Raw genomic sequence first — 17,602 nt, 5'->3', positions numbered from 1 at the left:
TGTATGTGAGTGAGTTTTGATATCTGTAAATATATATATGTGATTAAATTGTTATGTGGTTGATATTCTATATGCACTTTATTTTACTTTAATACAATTTTTAAATATATTATGCTTATCATGAACAAAATATTTTTAATCGATATTTATGTCCTTAATTGGTTATTATTATTTGCTATTATAATATTATCTTGATCTTCTATGTTTTCTACCTTATAGGGTCGCGTATATTTAAATTCAAATTTATGTCCTTCATTTGTTAGTAAAACTTTACAAATATATTTTTACTACACTCGTTGCAATGTACGTTACTGGTAGAAGGAAGCGTTTCCAATCAAATAGAGTATATTTATTGATCAGTATCAATAGCCGAGTCGATTGGACCATGTCCGTCCGTCCGTATGAACGTCGAGATCTCAGGAACTATGAAAGCTATATTCCAGAGACGTGGACGCAGCGCTAGTTTCTTTACTCAAAATGCCACGCCCACTCTAACGCCCACAAACCGCCACAAGCGATTGGCGTGGCGCCCACAGTTTTAAAAAATGTGTTGATCTTTCGCTTTTTTATTTGTTTGCCAATTTCCATCGGTATGCCTTTTGCCACGCCCACAAGCCGCCCAATACGTGTGTTCTTACCCGCCAACAGCAACACACAACAAAAAACAACCAAACAACTGGACGCCTATTTATAATAATAATTAACAATAGTAATAATAATAATAATAAACAAATGGGCCGAAATACGGGCCTGCTTGCTTAAAGAATCAGCCCTGGAATAAACTGAATATACAGGAAAAATGGGACCAGGAATCCGACTATTTGGCGCTACCCTGACAGTAGATGGAAACGCCACCCTGCAGCCGAGTCGCCCGCAGATATTGGGTAGGCACGCGAATACCTCTTTATTCAAGGAGGCTCTAAGCAGATCCATCGAATTGAATCTGTTTCTGCTTCTTCTGGAGCATATATGTATTTAATGTGTTATTATTTTATTTATTTACCTTTCGATGTGTGTATCAATCGTATGATCGGACAACTACAGTGCCTTCGCTCAATTTCCTAGTGCGCTTCGTCACTACGTGGACTGCCTTCCATAGGGATACTATCTCCTACAAACCAGGTCAATCCAATTAATAATATCCACTATCACTAAAGACATTGTTAAATCTCATATATATTAATCATATAAATACATTATTTATTTTTTTGGTTTTAGTTTTCATTTCTCCCTTTGCTCCGCTCCGTAAATTATTTAATTTCTTCTCATCCATTTGAATTTATCTTTTGGTCTTCAACCGAAGGTTGTGAAAGAGTCTACTTTAATAATAATAATAAAAAAAAAAATATTATTACAATAACAGCATAACGTATAACGTAACTCAACTATCAAGGTAGATAGAATAGAACAGAAAATACATATTAATTAATTAAACGACTGCACTTAGGGTTGTTCCAGCCAGCTGCCGAAAACTGAATCGAAAACGGAGCCAGCGTCAGAAGACTGTCATCTCTTCACTCCATCCATCCATCCATTCATCCATCCATCCATGCATCCATCCGAAATGGTACATCGCTCGTCCAAACGTCGCGCTTTATAGGTCGTCCTTCGAATGTCCCACAACTCTTGGATGCATTTCATGCCATTTCATGACCGACCGCAGGTGGGCAGGTTGACGCGGAAGAACACATTAAGTTCGATGAGGGAGGCGAAAACCATGAAGACCAGATACATCACCAGGCAGGCGGTGCCCACCTTCTTGTCCAGCTTAAACTTGTTCGTGGAGAAGGTCAGGTAAAGCAGGAACAGTGTCGACAGCAAAGTGATCGCCGAGTACTCCAATCCGGCGGAGTTTATAGCCACGTAGTTTTGGCCCGGTTGGATTGGGAAAAATACCGCCTTGATCAGCCAGGGAACGCCCAAGCACAGCAGAATGTCGAAGGTGTTTGACCCAATAGAGTTGCAGATCCCCATCGATCCGTGACCTTTAACAGATAATTAAATTGATAAACATATGTACGTATACGTTCCCAGATATCGCTGGTCCACCACTTACCGCGCTTCGCCACAATAACACTAGACACCGCTTCAGGAACACTGGTACCGGCTGCCAGGAACGTAATCCCCATCACCGAGTCGGGAATCTTAAGTGTGTCTCCTGTGGAGAAATAGAGATTTAATAAGAGAAAATGAATTATTATGTTTTATATGTAATATTACACCACATATTTAATATTATATTTGCAGTTGGTGTTTTATTATGTGTTTCCAACTTCGCAATGGGTTTTATTTTAGTTAGCAAGCACAGTAAGACAAGGTATTAACTTCGAATTGTTCTTCAGTATGTATTAAGACGAGAGACCTTGAGTAGTTCAGCGTTGTATATGATTATATGTTTCTTACCTATTATGGTTATCATCCACGCAACTACATAGGAAAGCGAACCGATCCAAACTATGCACATGATGAAGGTCAGTGGGAAGATCTTGTTGTTTTTGGCCTTTTTGCAGTCAGGAATGGCAATGCGAAATAGCAGATGGATCGGCCAAATTATGAGCCAGGTAAACTGGGAGAAGCAGCTCTTATCCTTCGGGTAGGTGAGCAGCGAGTATCCCTCCTCCTCGCGGTCCTCGTCAGCGGCCACCGTGGCCACAGCCACCTGAGATTCTGCCTCGGCACCGTCCAGTGGTGCCATCTGGGCTATGGCGCCTGGTCCTGCAGAAACACCAACTGCTCCCCCTCCACCTCCACCTGCACCTGCACCTCCTCCTCCTGCTCCGGCACTGTGGGTGGTGCTCAATGTTGTGGTCATGGTCGAGGTGGTGACGGAAATGGTGGCGGTGGCAGTGCCGGCCCCGGCAGTGCTTGTGGCCTTGGCCTGGTCATTGTTGAGTCCTCCGTTTAGCTGTATGTTCGCCATGTTCTGGCAAATGCGGTTTTCCACGAGCTCTGCGGTAGTGGGTTTTGGAGAACATTATTGTCAGCTTTTAGATTGGTTCTGATAGCGGGTCCATGGGTCAGAGGTTAGGGGTCATTGGGGTCACATTAGGAATAAGAGGAATACGAGGAATAAGAGGTGGGCAGTATTGGCTAGTGTGAAAATGGAAATGGTGCTCTCGTGTGTACCTGGTTCCTTCTCATTGCTGTTCTTTGTATGTATGCTGCAGTTGGAGGACCGGCTGCGAGAACGCGCCTGCTTAACGCCACCTGTGTAGTATTGTGAAGGTAAGGTATTGCGTATATGTGTGTATATATAATTTGTGTCTGGGGAAAAGCCTAAAAAAAGCCTCTAAATGTATATATGTAAGTCATAAAATATGTTTGAACATTGTTTTCCTCAGGATAACAATTTATTCATGGCTCTTTGCCGGCCTCTGGGGGTTTGGTCTGAGAAAAACTTGCGAAAATCTCTAGAATTTGCATGCCTAATATCAATCTGATAGCTCCATTTCGTGGCATTGAAATTGGCGTAGCTAAAGATGGCAATACTTCCCGAGACCACGACATTAACATGTAAATGTTACATACTTTTAATGCAGTAGTAGATTAGGTATGTACTTGTCACGTTGAAGTTCTTACTAAACACAGATTGAATATTATGTTAAATGTTACCAGACGCCATCTACATGTGGATAAGTATGTACTTTTGAATCGATAGACTGTGTAGCAAATATTTAATAGAAATTGTATGAGACTGAAGCTTTCCTTCTTGATTTTAATCAAGACCTATATCTTTAAACCCATTACTCAAGGAGTAAAAGGGTATTCTAGACACAATGAAAAGGATGTAAGAAAGCATTTCCGACCCTAAAGATCAGGATCACCAGCCGAGCCGATCTGACCATGCCGTCTGTACGCCTGTATAAACATAAAGATTTCTTAACTACAAGAGCTCAAGTATGCCGATTTGATGCAATTTTGGTCAAGAAATTGTCACTCCCTCTTCGTCTCCCTTAAACTTCCTTTAGCTGAGTAACAAGTATCTAATAGTCGAAGAAGTGGACATCAGCGGTATCTTTTGTTTTAAAAGGTTGTACTAGATTCGTGAAAAAATATGCATCAGGTAGAGGTAAACCTTTCCGACCCTATAAAGTATAAATATTCTTGATCAGGATTACTAGCCTAGTCAAACTGGGCTTAAGAAGCGCGCTTCGCAATTGCCATCTTCAGCTACGTCGACTCTCAGATTGATGTTAAGCATGCAAATTTTAGAGATTTTCGCAAGTTTATAAATAGCTATAAAGTACTAACAAAAACGTAGAAACGATAGAGTGCGTGTGGTCAAAATATAATAATTTATATATACAAAATATATATAATTTATTGGGTCGCATTTTCATTCAATCTATTACCTACTTTTCATCGAATTTTGTAATACCACTTTCTATTCTATGGGTAACGGGTATCAAAAGTTTGTTCTGGGATAAACATATGTGAATACCTTATGTTTTAAATTATTGAAAAGTCGTTTGACCATAGCCCACGGGTTTTGGAAACCGTATCATATTACCCCCTGATATTGATATTGATATTTTGGAACAAAAGGGGTGGGCTTTCGAGGGGGTATCACTCACCTTTGGCGCACTTTTGGAACGTCTTGTCGAAATACATGACCGCCAGATAGACGGCATACAGGGAGACCAGGATGAGGGCCTCATACCACTCGACGCGCTCGTCGTGCATCACACAAATGAGAATGGCCACTGTGACTCCGTATGCAATGCTGTCCCGCGTCAGTGGCCACCAGTCCAGGGGTATTGTCTGGATTAGCATTTAATAGGGGGATTAGGAAATATCTGATCATGCGTCTGGGGCACTCAAAGCGATGTAGACTTGCCATGCCAGCTCCGATTCCGCAGCACGCGGCCACTGCCAGGATGTTAAATACCGCCGATCCGACAATCGTGCCCACTCCGATGTCGCCCTCCGTGATAAAGGTTCCTATCACGTTGACGAATAACTCTGGGGCGGAGGTGGCCGCGGCCATGAACGTGGCACCCGCCACATCATTGGACATGTTGAGTGCTAGTTTCGTGGAAAGTGATGCATACGCATGCGTTAGTGATTCAAAGTGGATTCAAGGAGCACTGCACACCTACCTGCACATATTTTCTCAACTGCTGGCACAAAGTACTCATCACACACTACGGCTAAGGCTACAAATAAATATAAACTGGCTATAACATGAAGTACAACAGCACCGGACTGTCTTTGCGCCTCCGAGAACAGGTCTCTGGGGAAGTCATCGATGGCGGGCTGAGTGCAATTTATATCTGCAGGAAGTGCCAAATGAGAAAATTACTTGTTGATGGTTAGTTTCAACATATTAGCAAGCATTCATTTATATTAACTATTTTCAAACTAAACCAACTTCTTCTTGACCAAACCATCTAAGCCTTCATTTCGGTATCCTAGTGTTGGTTGCGACTACCATCACTACGTGCGGCAGTCCACGTAGTGACGAAGCGCACCCGCAGAGGATGCGAGGGCGATAGCAATCGTCTGTGTCTGCGTCTGTGTCTCTGGAATCGAATGCTCAATCTCAAGGGTCAGCTTTTATAGTTCTTGAGATCTCGACAATCATACGGACGGACAGGCGGCCATGGCCAAGTTGACGGGGCTAGTAATCCTGATCAAGAATATATATACTTTATAGGGTCGAGAACGCTTCCTTCTACCTGTTGCATACTTTTGATCGAATCTTGTATATCCTTTTACTCAACAAGTAACAGCGAAGGTGATAAAGAGTGATAACTTTCATGTGGCCAAGGCTTCCAAATAACGGAAGCTACAAAGCATAACTCTGATGTAAGATAGGTATTTTGAAATTTAACGAACGGTTTTTTATCTTCATTTTGATTAAAACATTTGATTAAAGCTTAACTTCAATTTTTAGCTTCAGGCGTTCGAAAGCTATGATAATTATTATTGATAAATTAACCAAAAAGAGAAAAGGACTTTATTTTATATCTTTGCTATTAAGATAAAAACTAATAGCATTTAAAAACGATTTTTTTATATGGAGCTGTTTAATACAGATAACATGATTTCTGGACAGTAAAATATGTTGCAGAGAGACAAACAAAGTTTACAAAAGTTAAGCATCGGATTTTAGCTAATACCCATTTATAAAGCAATAATTATTTTATTCTCTACCAACCACATCAGCTGCAAATTATAAAATTTTCACTTTTATACCTTCACCGCTCTTTTGCCTACAAACATTCAATTGTTTCAAAGTAAGCACTTCATTTAGTTTTTTTCACTACTTGTTGATAGGTGTATCACTCATTATTTTCGGAGAGTCACAGCATTTGATTTTACATTTGAATAAATTTAAGCACTGTCAACTACTTTATCCATTCGGTCAATTTAAATTTAGGTAAATTTAGTATATTCACCATTAAATAGTGAAAAGGATATTGACGCATTACAGAATCGGAGAATATGAAATCGTAGTAGATTGAAATCAAAAACGCATGTCCCATTTTGTCGCTGAGAAATGAAATCTAGAGCTGACAATGTTTGAAAGCAGCTAAACAACTAGATATTGTCATAACGAATTAGTGGTTTGGCATTAAGCGGAATTTTTTATAAATACGATCGAGTTTAGCGCCATTTACTTCATCATAGGCGTATAGCTTAACTTCGAAAGTTCAAAAAATACAAATCACTTGGTTTGCGCACATTTCATGCTGCAACAGCAACAATGTTTCACCCAACAAAAAAAAGCGTTTCAATCGATCGGGGAACTAGGGTTTCCGAATTGCCGAATTTTTCCGACAGCCTCGTCTGTCTATTTTTGTGTATCACAAGTCGGAGTCTCAAGCGTCGATAATGAACTAAACCAGCAGAGCTGCAAGAAAGACCATAAGACTGGCGATCAGAATCCAGAACGTGGCCCCAGTACCTCACACCCCAGGAATCGAAACTCAAAACAGAAGCCGAAATGGAAATGGAAACTGCACAAGATACAGGCACAATTACACCAGATACTCATACTCATACTCATACATACGCGAGCAGTAAGCTACAGATACAAATACATCTGCTGGTGCCGGAACATAAGGCGAATTGGAACCGAAACAAAAATGGAAGCCGAAGCCCCGCTTTTTTATCATCGCAGCTCATAGATATACTTGATCATCGATCAAAAATGCGACGGACCTCCGATCCAACTAACGATCGGCAGCGGAAGCGATAAATTCGCCTTTGATGTCATCAAATTAGATTGCAAAACAAAAAAACCGAAGCTGCACGATAAAACCTCATCCGAAGCTTTAAATTGAAACCGAAACTATGCCCCGGCTAAAAAACTGAAAACATATCAACACGCGGAAAAATTTCTATTACTCTGGATATATTTTGAAATCGAGCAAACATTTTCGTCCGTAAGAAGCGTGTATATTACTGCTGCGCCCTAGTTTTTAATAATATATTCTGCTAGAAATATAAAAAAAAGTAATTTTTATATTTAATTTCGTATTTATTTATTTGCAGATATAGTAACTTCTTACTCAAAGAAACTCAATCAATCAATAACGACATTTTTAGATCCTGTTTGTCGTAACTTGTCGATTATAAAATTACATTTTTCATAAAAACGTATTTCTTTTTAAAAAATTGATTCTTTTTTTTATTTTAGGTGGTTTATTTATGGTGTCTAAAAAATACTTTGCATATGGCAGTAGAGAATTAAATAGTTGTCATATATAATGGCTGTTCGATATGCAAATAATTATATCATTTTTGACTCTATAAATTCTGTCTGTGATCAAAATATATAAATCGGGTGATATATCATATATGCAGGCCGCCTTTTTGTAATTCATAAAATATTGTATTTTTTTCCATGCAGAGAACAAGTAGCAGTATACAGACTTCAAACCGCAAATTAAAACAATAAAAGCCGACTAGACCCAACGCCTAAACTCACATACCACTCATAATGGCAATCGATTGAGCGGCATAAGTTGATAGAGACATATAGAAGATACGCACATGTGTAGATATAGCGATGTTCGTAGGTCAAAATACAAATAATGGATATGCATAGGTACAATAGCACTCTGCAACATGGTAAATGAGATCTTGTGCAAATAAGTTTCAGCATGACTGCCATCTTTATCCCGCAACCAAAGTTTCTTGCCTTTCCATTTTATACAATTTTAAATATATATCCCTGCTCTACTGTTTATCATTAGGATGTTTTAATGCCCATGAGCACCAACAAAACACGCATACACTTTACCCCAGAACCCAATAAGTGTAGCACAGTGTAATTAAATACCCACAGCCAGTAGTCAGCCAAGTATATGAAAGGCTATTGTACATCTGACCCAATCAAACAAAATTAGCTTTGTTTCGTTCAGTGGAAATCATCAGATTGTGAGCGTTTGATCGGACGATTAACACGGGGGTTAGTGATCGGATTTAGTTTTGCAGCATTATGAGCAATAAGCTCAATTTCCGAATATAATACTCCAAATCCAAATGGGCCATTATTCGGATATCAACAATAGGCAAATTGCACTGTTATTATGTACAGAAAATATCTCTAGGGATCGCTCTGCATAGTTTTTAATTGTTTTTCCGCGATGGACCCTAGTCCGCGCGTTAGGACTTGGTGCGAAGAAATACCACAAACATAAATTTATTCCTACATATAATATATATGGAGTAAACTCTCACATGCAGACGAAGATTGAGGGACACAGAAAGTCGGAGCCCGGGGTCAATTGAGACAAACGCATTTTGTAACCGCCAACCCGCATAATGCAATGATGCTTAATAAACATTTACAGAGTTCCCTAGTTATAGCGAATGACACAGCGATAGGGTGGGGCAGGCGGGGAGAGGAGTGTTAATGATAATCAATTTAGTGCGGATAACAATCAGAAAAACATTCAATCACAGTAAATTAAGTTAACTTTAATTGAATGAGCGAAGCATAAACAGTAACAGCGTATCGAATTCCTGCCATTTTGCGCAATTGAATTCTCAGGATTTATTACAATATGTGAATCTTATAAATACATACATATATGAACTTCAAGCTATATTGGCAGTTCAAACTTTGTAATTCAAAATAATGATTAACAAATTGTACATTGCACGTATTAGTCTGCGAGCAAAATATTCTGATTTTATTCATCGATTGACTTCGATTCTTCCCCACACATAACAATCTCTTCGGCTCTCTATCCAGAAAATAAAAATGTATCAATTTTTATTGTTTGCGGAAATAGAAAAAATGTCAGATCAAATATGAAGTTTTTTTCATGTCTCAATCGCCATTGGCAAGCAGTAAACTGCTTCAATACTTACTTCCACTATGCATCTAATTGTCGAGCTCAAATTATGGGCCTAGTTCTGCGTATATTATATTTGTAATGTTAATATGCAAGATTTTCTAGGAAAACCAGTCATATCGGAAACGAATCTTGTATGAGGAGATCTGCAGGAGAATACTTGAATGGTAAAAAATAATATACAGATATTTTCAAGTTGATTTTGATTAGGATTACTCGACGAGTAAATCTAACCACCTGTCTGTATTAACGCAAAGTTATCAGATATACAAATATTTATATTTAATATTTATAAATTGAAGTTCATCTATCGTTTGAAGAGCTATCAAAACGCTTTGATTATGCCTGGCAATTTTTGCATCCAGCCAGTGAGAAATTCGCTTGCACGCAGAAGATTATTTTAAAGTCTGCATACCCAACAAAAATAGTTATTAACAATTGCTAATGTGCCCACCACTTTAGTTTACTAATACAAAAAAGTTCACCACACTAATATTATAATATAATATCTAATTTTAGTGGCTCTCTATAAGCATGAATTCGTTTTTTCGCTATTTTGGTTTCCATCATTCGATGAAAGCACTCAAACTCAAAGCAGTATAATAGTAAATGTTAAAGAAAATGTCAGTGCGGCTGGAAGACTGCATATTACGTATCCGCATCATTGTCACAATTGTTTTATAGAAAGACTTGAAGCACATCGCCTCTCAACCCACACAAAACCGTTGTACTATCAATGTGTGTACCCATATGTAAGCTTATATCTGACCATAAATAGGGAAAATCAGTGTGACAATGCGTTTTAATATGACTTTTGTGTTTCGTTTAAAGAAACATTTTCTGAACGATCCATGCTTTGTGGCTTTTGTCTGTGCATATTTTTTCCCATTTTTAGTTAGTTAGCCTTACTTGGTGCTGTCTCCGTATCTTCTGGAAGGGAGTCCACCTGCACCCAAGACAATAATTCTGGCAAAAATAGGAATTAGGTTGAATCCAGCGCTTTTAGGCTACAAAAAGGCCGCATTTATATTGATTTCTGTCAAAAGCTTGCAGCGCAGTAAAGAAGTCATTTGCAACCAATTAGAGTACATACATATTAGTGATCAATATCAATAGCCAAGTCGATATGTCCATGTCCGTTTGCCCGTCCGTCCGTTTCTATGCAAACTAGTCTCTCGGTTTTAAGGCTGTATGCATAAATTGTTCCCAGAAGTCTTATTTCTATTGCATGTTTCTATATTATATTTCTATAATTCGGAAAGTGGCCGGATCGGGCTACAAAGTCACATGGCTTCCAAAAAAAATAATCGAAAAAAATTAAATGAAAATAATAGATCAAAAGTAATAGATTTTATTATTTTTAATCATACAATGTTTTGTTTCGGAAAACAACCATTTTTTAAGATTCATTTTCTGATTTAATTTAATGAAAATCGTAGTTCTATATCATATAGCTGTCAGAGGAGTCTGTATATATCAGTTTTTTTTTAATGTGTATAAGAGCTCAAATGGTTTCAAAAGCTTTGGCTAGCCGCTTTTTTACACTGTCTAATAGAAATTACATTCAAGTTTGGTTGATTGCGATGGTCCCGAATCCGGTGACAAAAATGATCCCTAAAACACAGAACTCGGTTAAATATACCTCATACTTGAATTTTGATTTGTTTATATAAAAGATCTCTCCTAAATATAATAAATATAAGTCGGAAATATGTAATTAAAAATTCTTACAAAAGAGCTATTTCCCAACACTATGGTTCTAGAATTTCATAGATTCTTTTGCGACCAAATTTTTTGACAGCTCACTTATCGCTTATTTTCGACTTCCCGCTTGATTGATACTGCTCACATTAATTATCCGTTCGGTTACCTATTACCTAGAAAACAATTTTTTTTATTTTTTATCAACCTAAAACAAGGCTTACTTGAAAAGACATGACTAATTGTTAAAAGCATATCAAATTGGCTTTAAATGTATTGCGTTGCTCCAAAGCCGTTGATAACGTACTTTAATTTAAAACTTTAAAAGAAACATTCAATTCGAAAAATAAGCAGTAAATAAAAAAACAAGAGAGAACGCTCATATAATCAGATAGTGGAAGTGCGGGAGAAATTATTTTGTCTACTCGATAGAAATTAAATAAAGAAAAAAAGAAGAAAAACTTTTTTAAAAGTGTGGTCGTGGCAGGGTCATACGGTTTGTGGGCGTGCGAGTGGAGCGTTGTATAGATTTTAAATACCTAAAGTTCCCGAGATTTTGACGTTCATACGGACAGACAGATAGACGGACATGGATCAACTCGGTTAGTGATCCTGAAATAAACTCCTTATATTAATTTATTAAAATTCAAAGAAAAAATATTAAACAAGGAAGAAGGCTTCGGCAATCAAAGTGTATATACCCTTGCAATGAGTACATATGTGAACAACAAACAACAAAGCTCGCGACTATCAGATACCCGTTACACAGTTTGTGGGAGTGCAAACGAACAAAAAAAAATCGAAAACATTTGTTTAAGGTGTGGGCGTGTCAGTTTTTGACGGATTGTGTCCATTAAGAGAGCATGGCTAAACAAGACAAATAATATAACAACAAAAATCTTCCTCATTGCGTTGCAAACTGAAAGTAAATATACCCTCTGCAAAAGTATGTATGTTAAGGAATACTATCATCAGCCGTTGTGGGCCTAAAAATTTAAAGTCGCGATAGTTGGATTAAATTTAAATGTCTATAAATGTCCTATAATAAAAGCCTCTTTATTTTCATTTGTGGTTAAGCACGGAAATTGGTTTAAATTTAAAGTATTTTAAAGACTTTGTTTAGTCTTTGCTAGAGCCCGAAAAAAGCGTTTGTGGATTGGGTCCAAATACGTATATTTTAGGGGGTTTACTATATTTGATCAAACATGTGCAACTGCACCTAATAGCTGAAAAGCTGGTAGCAAGGAAACCCACAAAAGTGCCAAGAAGCCAAAAAGAAATACATCCCGGGCTTAATATCTATTATTTGATTGGGCTTCCTAGTAATAATACCAAGAGTTATGGTTTGATATGGCGTACTTGTGAAAAATACCTTAATGAGGAACATTGCGCATACGCCCCATGTAGCGTGCGATTTTTTGGTCACATTTACGATGCGCCAATAAAAGAAAGAAACGAAATATATATGCGAGCTTAAACTAACTTAGAAATACCTCTAAATGAAAACATTAATAAAAACGAAAGCCAAAAAGTGAAAAAGTGAAAAAGAGAAAAACAAGCAAGCAAGACACAGTTTTGGTTGTCACTGTGCATAGTAAATGTCATTAAGGTTCACTTAATGAGCCAATTTAGACAATTGCTCCATATGCCTTAGTTTACGCGCACAGACACACAGCCACACAGACACACAGCCACACAGCCACACAGACGCACACACATGCACTCGCGGGCATAAAGAGATCCGCGCACATACACACCCACACCCGGAATTTTTAGGCGTACATACATATGTACATGCATATGTAGATATGTGCATGCACTTGTGTATGCGTGCCATCGTGCAGAAAAAGCGTTTTCATCGGTCCAGCCCCGTGTATGCATGCGCATACATGCAAAGAGGCCTATGACGTCAGTGCACGCACAAGCACACTTAATTGCATTGCATTAAAATTATTTGATGCTTAATTGATTTATTAAATTTGTTGCTCTCTTTTTTGTCGCCGCCACTGGCGCCGTCGCACAAAACATTGAAATCAACGGAAAACAAAGTTAGCATAATCTACGATGAACGTTATTTGTCAATTTGTCAAACTTAAGAGGACACTTTTGCAGTAAATTATAAACTTATCTGTAGCTCTCGATCTCACTATTTTCGCCTGGTTTCGATTCGTAAGTAAATTGGTTAAGGGGGCGGGCACTGAGTCGAGCGGAAATAGTGGCGTTAGCCTAACTCGATTTGCCGATTAGTGTTAGCATAGTTTTGGCTTAGTTGCGGCTTAGTTTTGGCTTGGGTTGGCTTAGTTTGGCTTAGTCACTAGTTATGTAGTTCTGTTAGTGGTTATGTACCCGTAGTGCTGCTAAGACCCCAATAGTCTTCCATTGCTGCACGGTGTTGTAGTGGTGATGGACACTCGTAAACTGCGATGCGCCGTTGTATGAAGCCGAAGCCCAATCTGAATCTCAATCTCAATCCGCACTTCAATGGTGTTGATTTTCTCTTTTCTTTTCGTTACTTTTCGTTCCTTTTCGTTCCTTTCCTTTCCTTTCCTTTCGTTTGCCGTTTTCTTTTGCGCTTCTTACGGCTCCCGCACCTTTCTCCTCTGTTCGTCGCTTCGTCTATTCGCTTATTTTCCGTTTCCCCGCCTTTCGATCTCCGACCTCTCCTCTCTCCTCTCTCCCTCCGGCTTGGGTTCTCTTTTCAGCTCGGCTTAAGCTTAAGTGAGGCGGTGAGCGATATCTCAATTTGCGCTATGGATCCAGATGATCCACAATGGCACGTAGAATCCGCGGCTGGATGGAATCTTGTGGGTGGTGGATGGCGGATGGCGGAGCAGAGGCAATTGGGGCACTCACAAACACACTGACACTCTGCCGCGAACCGACGAACACTTCCTCACTCACACGCACACGATTTCACCTCGGCAAGACGGTCCTGCATCTCATTTCGTTCTAAAATTGGGCAACCTGTGGAGGGCGATATCTTCTTCAAAGAAACCGTGAGAACCAGAAACCCTATACATACATTTGTTTCCTTCGATTTTTCCTCAACTGTGATTTTATTCTGAGCCTGAATCAAGGGAATAAAACAAGTACAGTGACACGAGCTTAAGCTGAGCAATTACTCTTCTTTTCGCTTTGGATTGCGGAAAAATTGCGCTAAGTTTCTCTTAGGTATTGCTGTTATCATTATAACAAATTAGTTATATATTCTTTAAGATGCATATTTGTTGATTGTATCAATATTTTACAGTATCGCAGCCAGCTCGATCTTTTTTTATGTAGTGTTCTGAATGAAGTAATGTATTTGGCGCTAATCACAAGTGCGTAATGGGCATTTGTGGTCTTAATAATAGGTGTACTGGGGTTTCTTAATGGACTTAAGCCAAAAATTAGGTAGGGTTGCCATACTAACTTAAGAAAACATTATCCAAGCATATGTATGTATTTATCCCACTATCCCCATCTGTTTTCAAGCATTAAAATTGAAATGTTTTCCGATTTTTATGAAAAATCAATTTGTTGGGTTGGTTAAGTAATAACTTTAAAAATAACTTTCGCAGTTACATTCTGCAAGGATTTGAATATGACCAGTTTTTTCTTCATTTTGTACAAGGTTAACAAGAAACGACTGTTTATATTATCTTAAAAAAGTACCAATTTTGTTAAATAATAAATACATATATAGATGTATTTAAGCTCCCAGTACACCTGTTACTATGACCTGCCGGAAAAGCGGCGAATGGATGCTTCTTTTATTCTTATAATCTAAAAAGTAAAAATGACTTGCCCTTGATAACTCTATCTACTTGGCGGTAAGAAAAAAAGGAAAGAGAATAAATAAATAACTATTTAAATGTTGCTAGATTAACCACATGTTTAATTCAGCAATTCGGCCAGGCGGACGACAATTAATACACAATTCGAAATGAAATTAAGCACAGTAACCTAAGCTCGTACGAGACTTTCCGTCTGATTCAACATGTTTGATTCCCTTGCTGGATATCATCGATGCTCCGAAATGAAATTTACAGGAGAGGAAAGAAGAAGAAGTGGGCGGAATGAAATGGACCTTCTTTGACTTAAAGTTCTTAGGACCGGATACAAGATATACATATGTATGTAGATAAGATAGATATTCGACCAGTTTTAGTTTGCGGTATCGCAGAAATCTCTATGCTAGAACTGCTTTGTTTATCAATATAGAAAGTGCAACCGTGGTTGATCAGAATAGAATAGAATTTCTGTGACACCCCAAAGGCTAAAGTTCGTGAATTCAATGGGTCTTGTATTGGGCTTCCGAGCGGCATAGGTTCGATTTTAGTATCTATGTACATGTATCTGTTGTTTCTGGACCTTGCTCTTCTTGACACTCTCACACAAAGGTTATGGCACAAAAACAAAAACACTAAGTCAGATCCCGTTACGCAGCGCTTTCCACTTTCCGCCTTCCGCTTTCCGCTTTTTCCCGCGCTGCTACGCTTTGGTTCGCTTCGTTCCGTGCCGCGTTCACTCGCGTCTTTGTACTCGCTGACACTAATCTCGATATTTCGCTATCGTTTCCGTTCTCGTTCCTTGGACGCTGCCAAAAAAGTTGCGATTAGTATTCGCTTTCAGGTTCTCCGCCTCTGTTTGTTGTTCGTGTTGTATTTGTGTTTGTTGTATTTTTACAAATTTTTTGATATGATTCGGCTGGTGTTGTTGTGTGTACATATATTGTCTTGATGCCACCGACGTTGACGTTAAACTGATTCTGAATCGGTGCTTGAAGCGCTTTAGTCCAAACCGAGCTCACTTTTCTTTTTTTTTATGTTTTTCGCCGAGCTTGATTTGGCTCTGGATCCGAGTGTGTGTGTGCCTATATATGCACATACTACATACGTACTATGTGTGCCACTATAGTACAGTTTAACTGACTATAGACTAATACCAGCAATTATTCAAAAGCGGATTGCTGGCTGGTGTGCGTGCCTGTATTTTATTTTTCGAGATCGTATTTGCTAGTTGTGGGGTTGTGGGTGCATTGTTCGGCAGTGTTTCAGTTATTCAGTTATTCAGTTTTCCATTCAGTTCATTTGCATTTGGTCAATTTTATTTCGGGGCAGGGTGGCCATTGGTAATCGGCAAAGGTCAAGTCATGGTAGAGCGGTCAACTAATTAGAGTTAAGCGCAGACTCGTGCCATCGCTTTGGGGCTTGGCACCTCACCCACACGTCCCCATCCGCATTTCCCTGGTTCTACACCTCAAAAAAGGCCGGGCTGTGGATAAGGCTTATTCTCAAAACGACAGCAACATACCAGTTACTGATAGCCTCCAATACCAAATCTATGTACATATGTCACAAGTTGCCCTGCGGTAACTGTGGAACTGCTTGATCGCCAACCTGTTGACAAATCATCACAAACGCCGCTACCATTTTCATCAGATCAGATCAGTCGCCACACTTGCATCAATTTATTTTTCTTTAATTTAAGAAAAGAGAGAGTCTGTGAGTCGGTCTCGGCCAAAGTCACACTCGGCTCTGCCGACGTTGCAGCCGACTGCGTGATGATTTTGATTAGTGGTGATTTGAAGAACAGCAAGTTAGTAATAAGTCATGCGCACATTTTGTACTCAAACTCGAAATTTTAAAAAACAAAAAATGAAAAGAGAACTTTGATATTCCCAAGACAAGAGAGAATTCGACAATCGAGTTCTCCTACTATTAGAAACCCGTTAGTTAGCTACTGGAAGTGCGAACGAAAAATTTGAAGATTTTCGGATATATCGGTAGAAATTGAGGACAATTTTTGGTTTTTTATTAACAATTTTCCAAGAACTCAGACGTGATAGTTTTAGGCGGCTTGCGCTCCGTCTGTGTCTCTGGAAGCTGCATGCTTAGACTCAGAATTCTAACTTTTATGGTTCCTAAGATCGAGGCTATCATACGGACAAACGGACGGACGGACAGACAGACGGACATGGCCAGTTTGACTGGACTATTGATCCTGTTCAAGAATATATACATATATATGGTCGAAAACGCTTCCTTCTGCCTTTGCAACGAGTTTGGTATACCCTTTTGCCGTTACTGTTCTAGTGACTACACCAAGCATGGAAAAATCAAAATGGTGTTACATTTAATTGTTATTTAAAAGGTTGACCATTTCAGAATTGTGCCCACATTGTGTTGTTTGAATTTCCGTTAATGTTTTCTCACGCCTTTAGCCAACCAAACAGAACTTCCTCCTCATCTTATCCAGCTTATCTAAACTTGTCGGATTCTTCCGTCACGAAGTCTATGAGAAGGGTTCAACAAACAATTTATTACTTTCATATTGTCTTAAAGCATATTCCCGACTTACGTGACATGTGGGCGACTGGTTCTGTTTGCTGTCGCGACGAAATTCTCCAGAGATATGTGAATGCAAATATGTACATAGAATATGTTGAGTTGAGCGGGAAGGAGCTATCATCATCTAACTAAACATCCACTAATTGGACAAGAGAGTTTTTAATAAAGCGGCCATCTCTTAGAATGACAGTAGGTCAGGCTGTTTCCGTAGAAACGGCGTAGTGACTACGAACACCGAGAGAGTAGTGCACAAACGGA

The 17,602-nt window shown here is 38.8% G+C and overlaps 1 protein-coding gene across 3 annotated transcripts; it reads right to left on the bottom strand.

Annotated features, from left to right (window-relative positions):
• Window positions 1-1,217: 1,217 nt before the first annotated feature.
• LOC122623137 (sodium/potassium/calcium exchanger 3) lies at window positions 1,218-16,867 on the bottom strand. Of its 3 annotated transcripts, XM_043802104.1 has the most exons (12): window positions 16,308-16,867; window positions 15,681-16,246; window positions 15,366-15,591; window positions 14,035-14,189; window positions 13,359-13,976; window positions 5,100-5,273; window positions 4,838-5,025; window positions 4,575-4,761; window positions 3,127-3,207; window positions 2,404-2,949; window positions 2,057-2,158; window positions 1,218-1,985 (listed from the first exon to the last, which is right to left on the bottom strand). In XM_043802104.1, exons 5-12 carry the CDS (start codon window positions 13,390-13,392, stop codon window positions 1,648-1,650), a joined length of 1,650 nt encoding a protein of 549 aa, XP_043658039.1. In that variant the 5' UTR covers window positions 13,393-13,976; window positions 14,035-14,189; window positions 15,366-15,591; window positions 15,681-16,246; window positions 16,308-16,867; the 3' UTR covers window positions 1,218-1,647. The 3 variants fall into 3 exon arrangements, with proteins under 3 accessions (XP_043658039.1, XP_043658040.1, XP_043658041.1); XM_043802105.1 differs by lacking the exons at window positions 13,359-13,976; window positions 14,035-14,189; window positions 15,366-15,591; window positions 15,681-16,246; window positions 16,308-16,867 and adding an exon at window positions 6,688-6,821; XM_043802106.1 differs by lacking the exons at window positions 3,127-3,207; window positions 13,359-13,976; window positions 14,035-14,189; ... (1 more) ...; window positions 15,681-16,246; window positions 16,308-16,867 and adding an exon at window positions 6,688-6,821.
• Between the last annotated feature and the right edge of the window lie 735 nt (window positions 16,868-17,602).

The sequence above is a fragment of the Drosophila teissieri genome, chromosome X, assembly GCF_016746235.2.
Source record: "Drosophila teissieri strain GT53w chromosome X, Prin_Dtei_1.1, whole genome shotgun sequence".
Taxonomy (NCBI): domain Eukaryota; kingdom Metazoa; phylum Arthropoda; class Insecta; order Diptera; family Drosophilidae; genus Drosophila; species Drosophila teissieri.
Note: the sequence above shows the minus strand (reverse complement) of the source record. Positions and strands in the feature narration are given on the sequence as shown.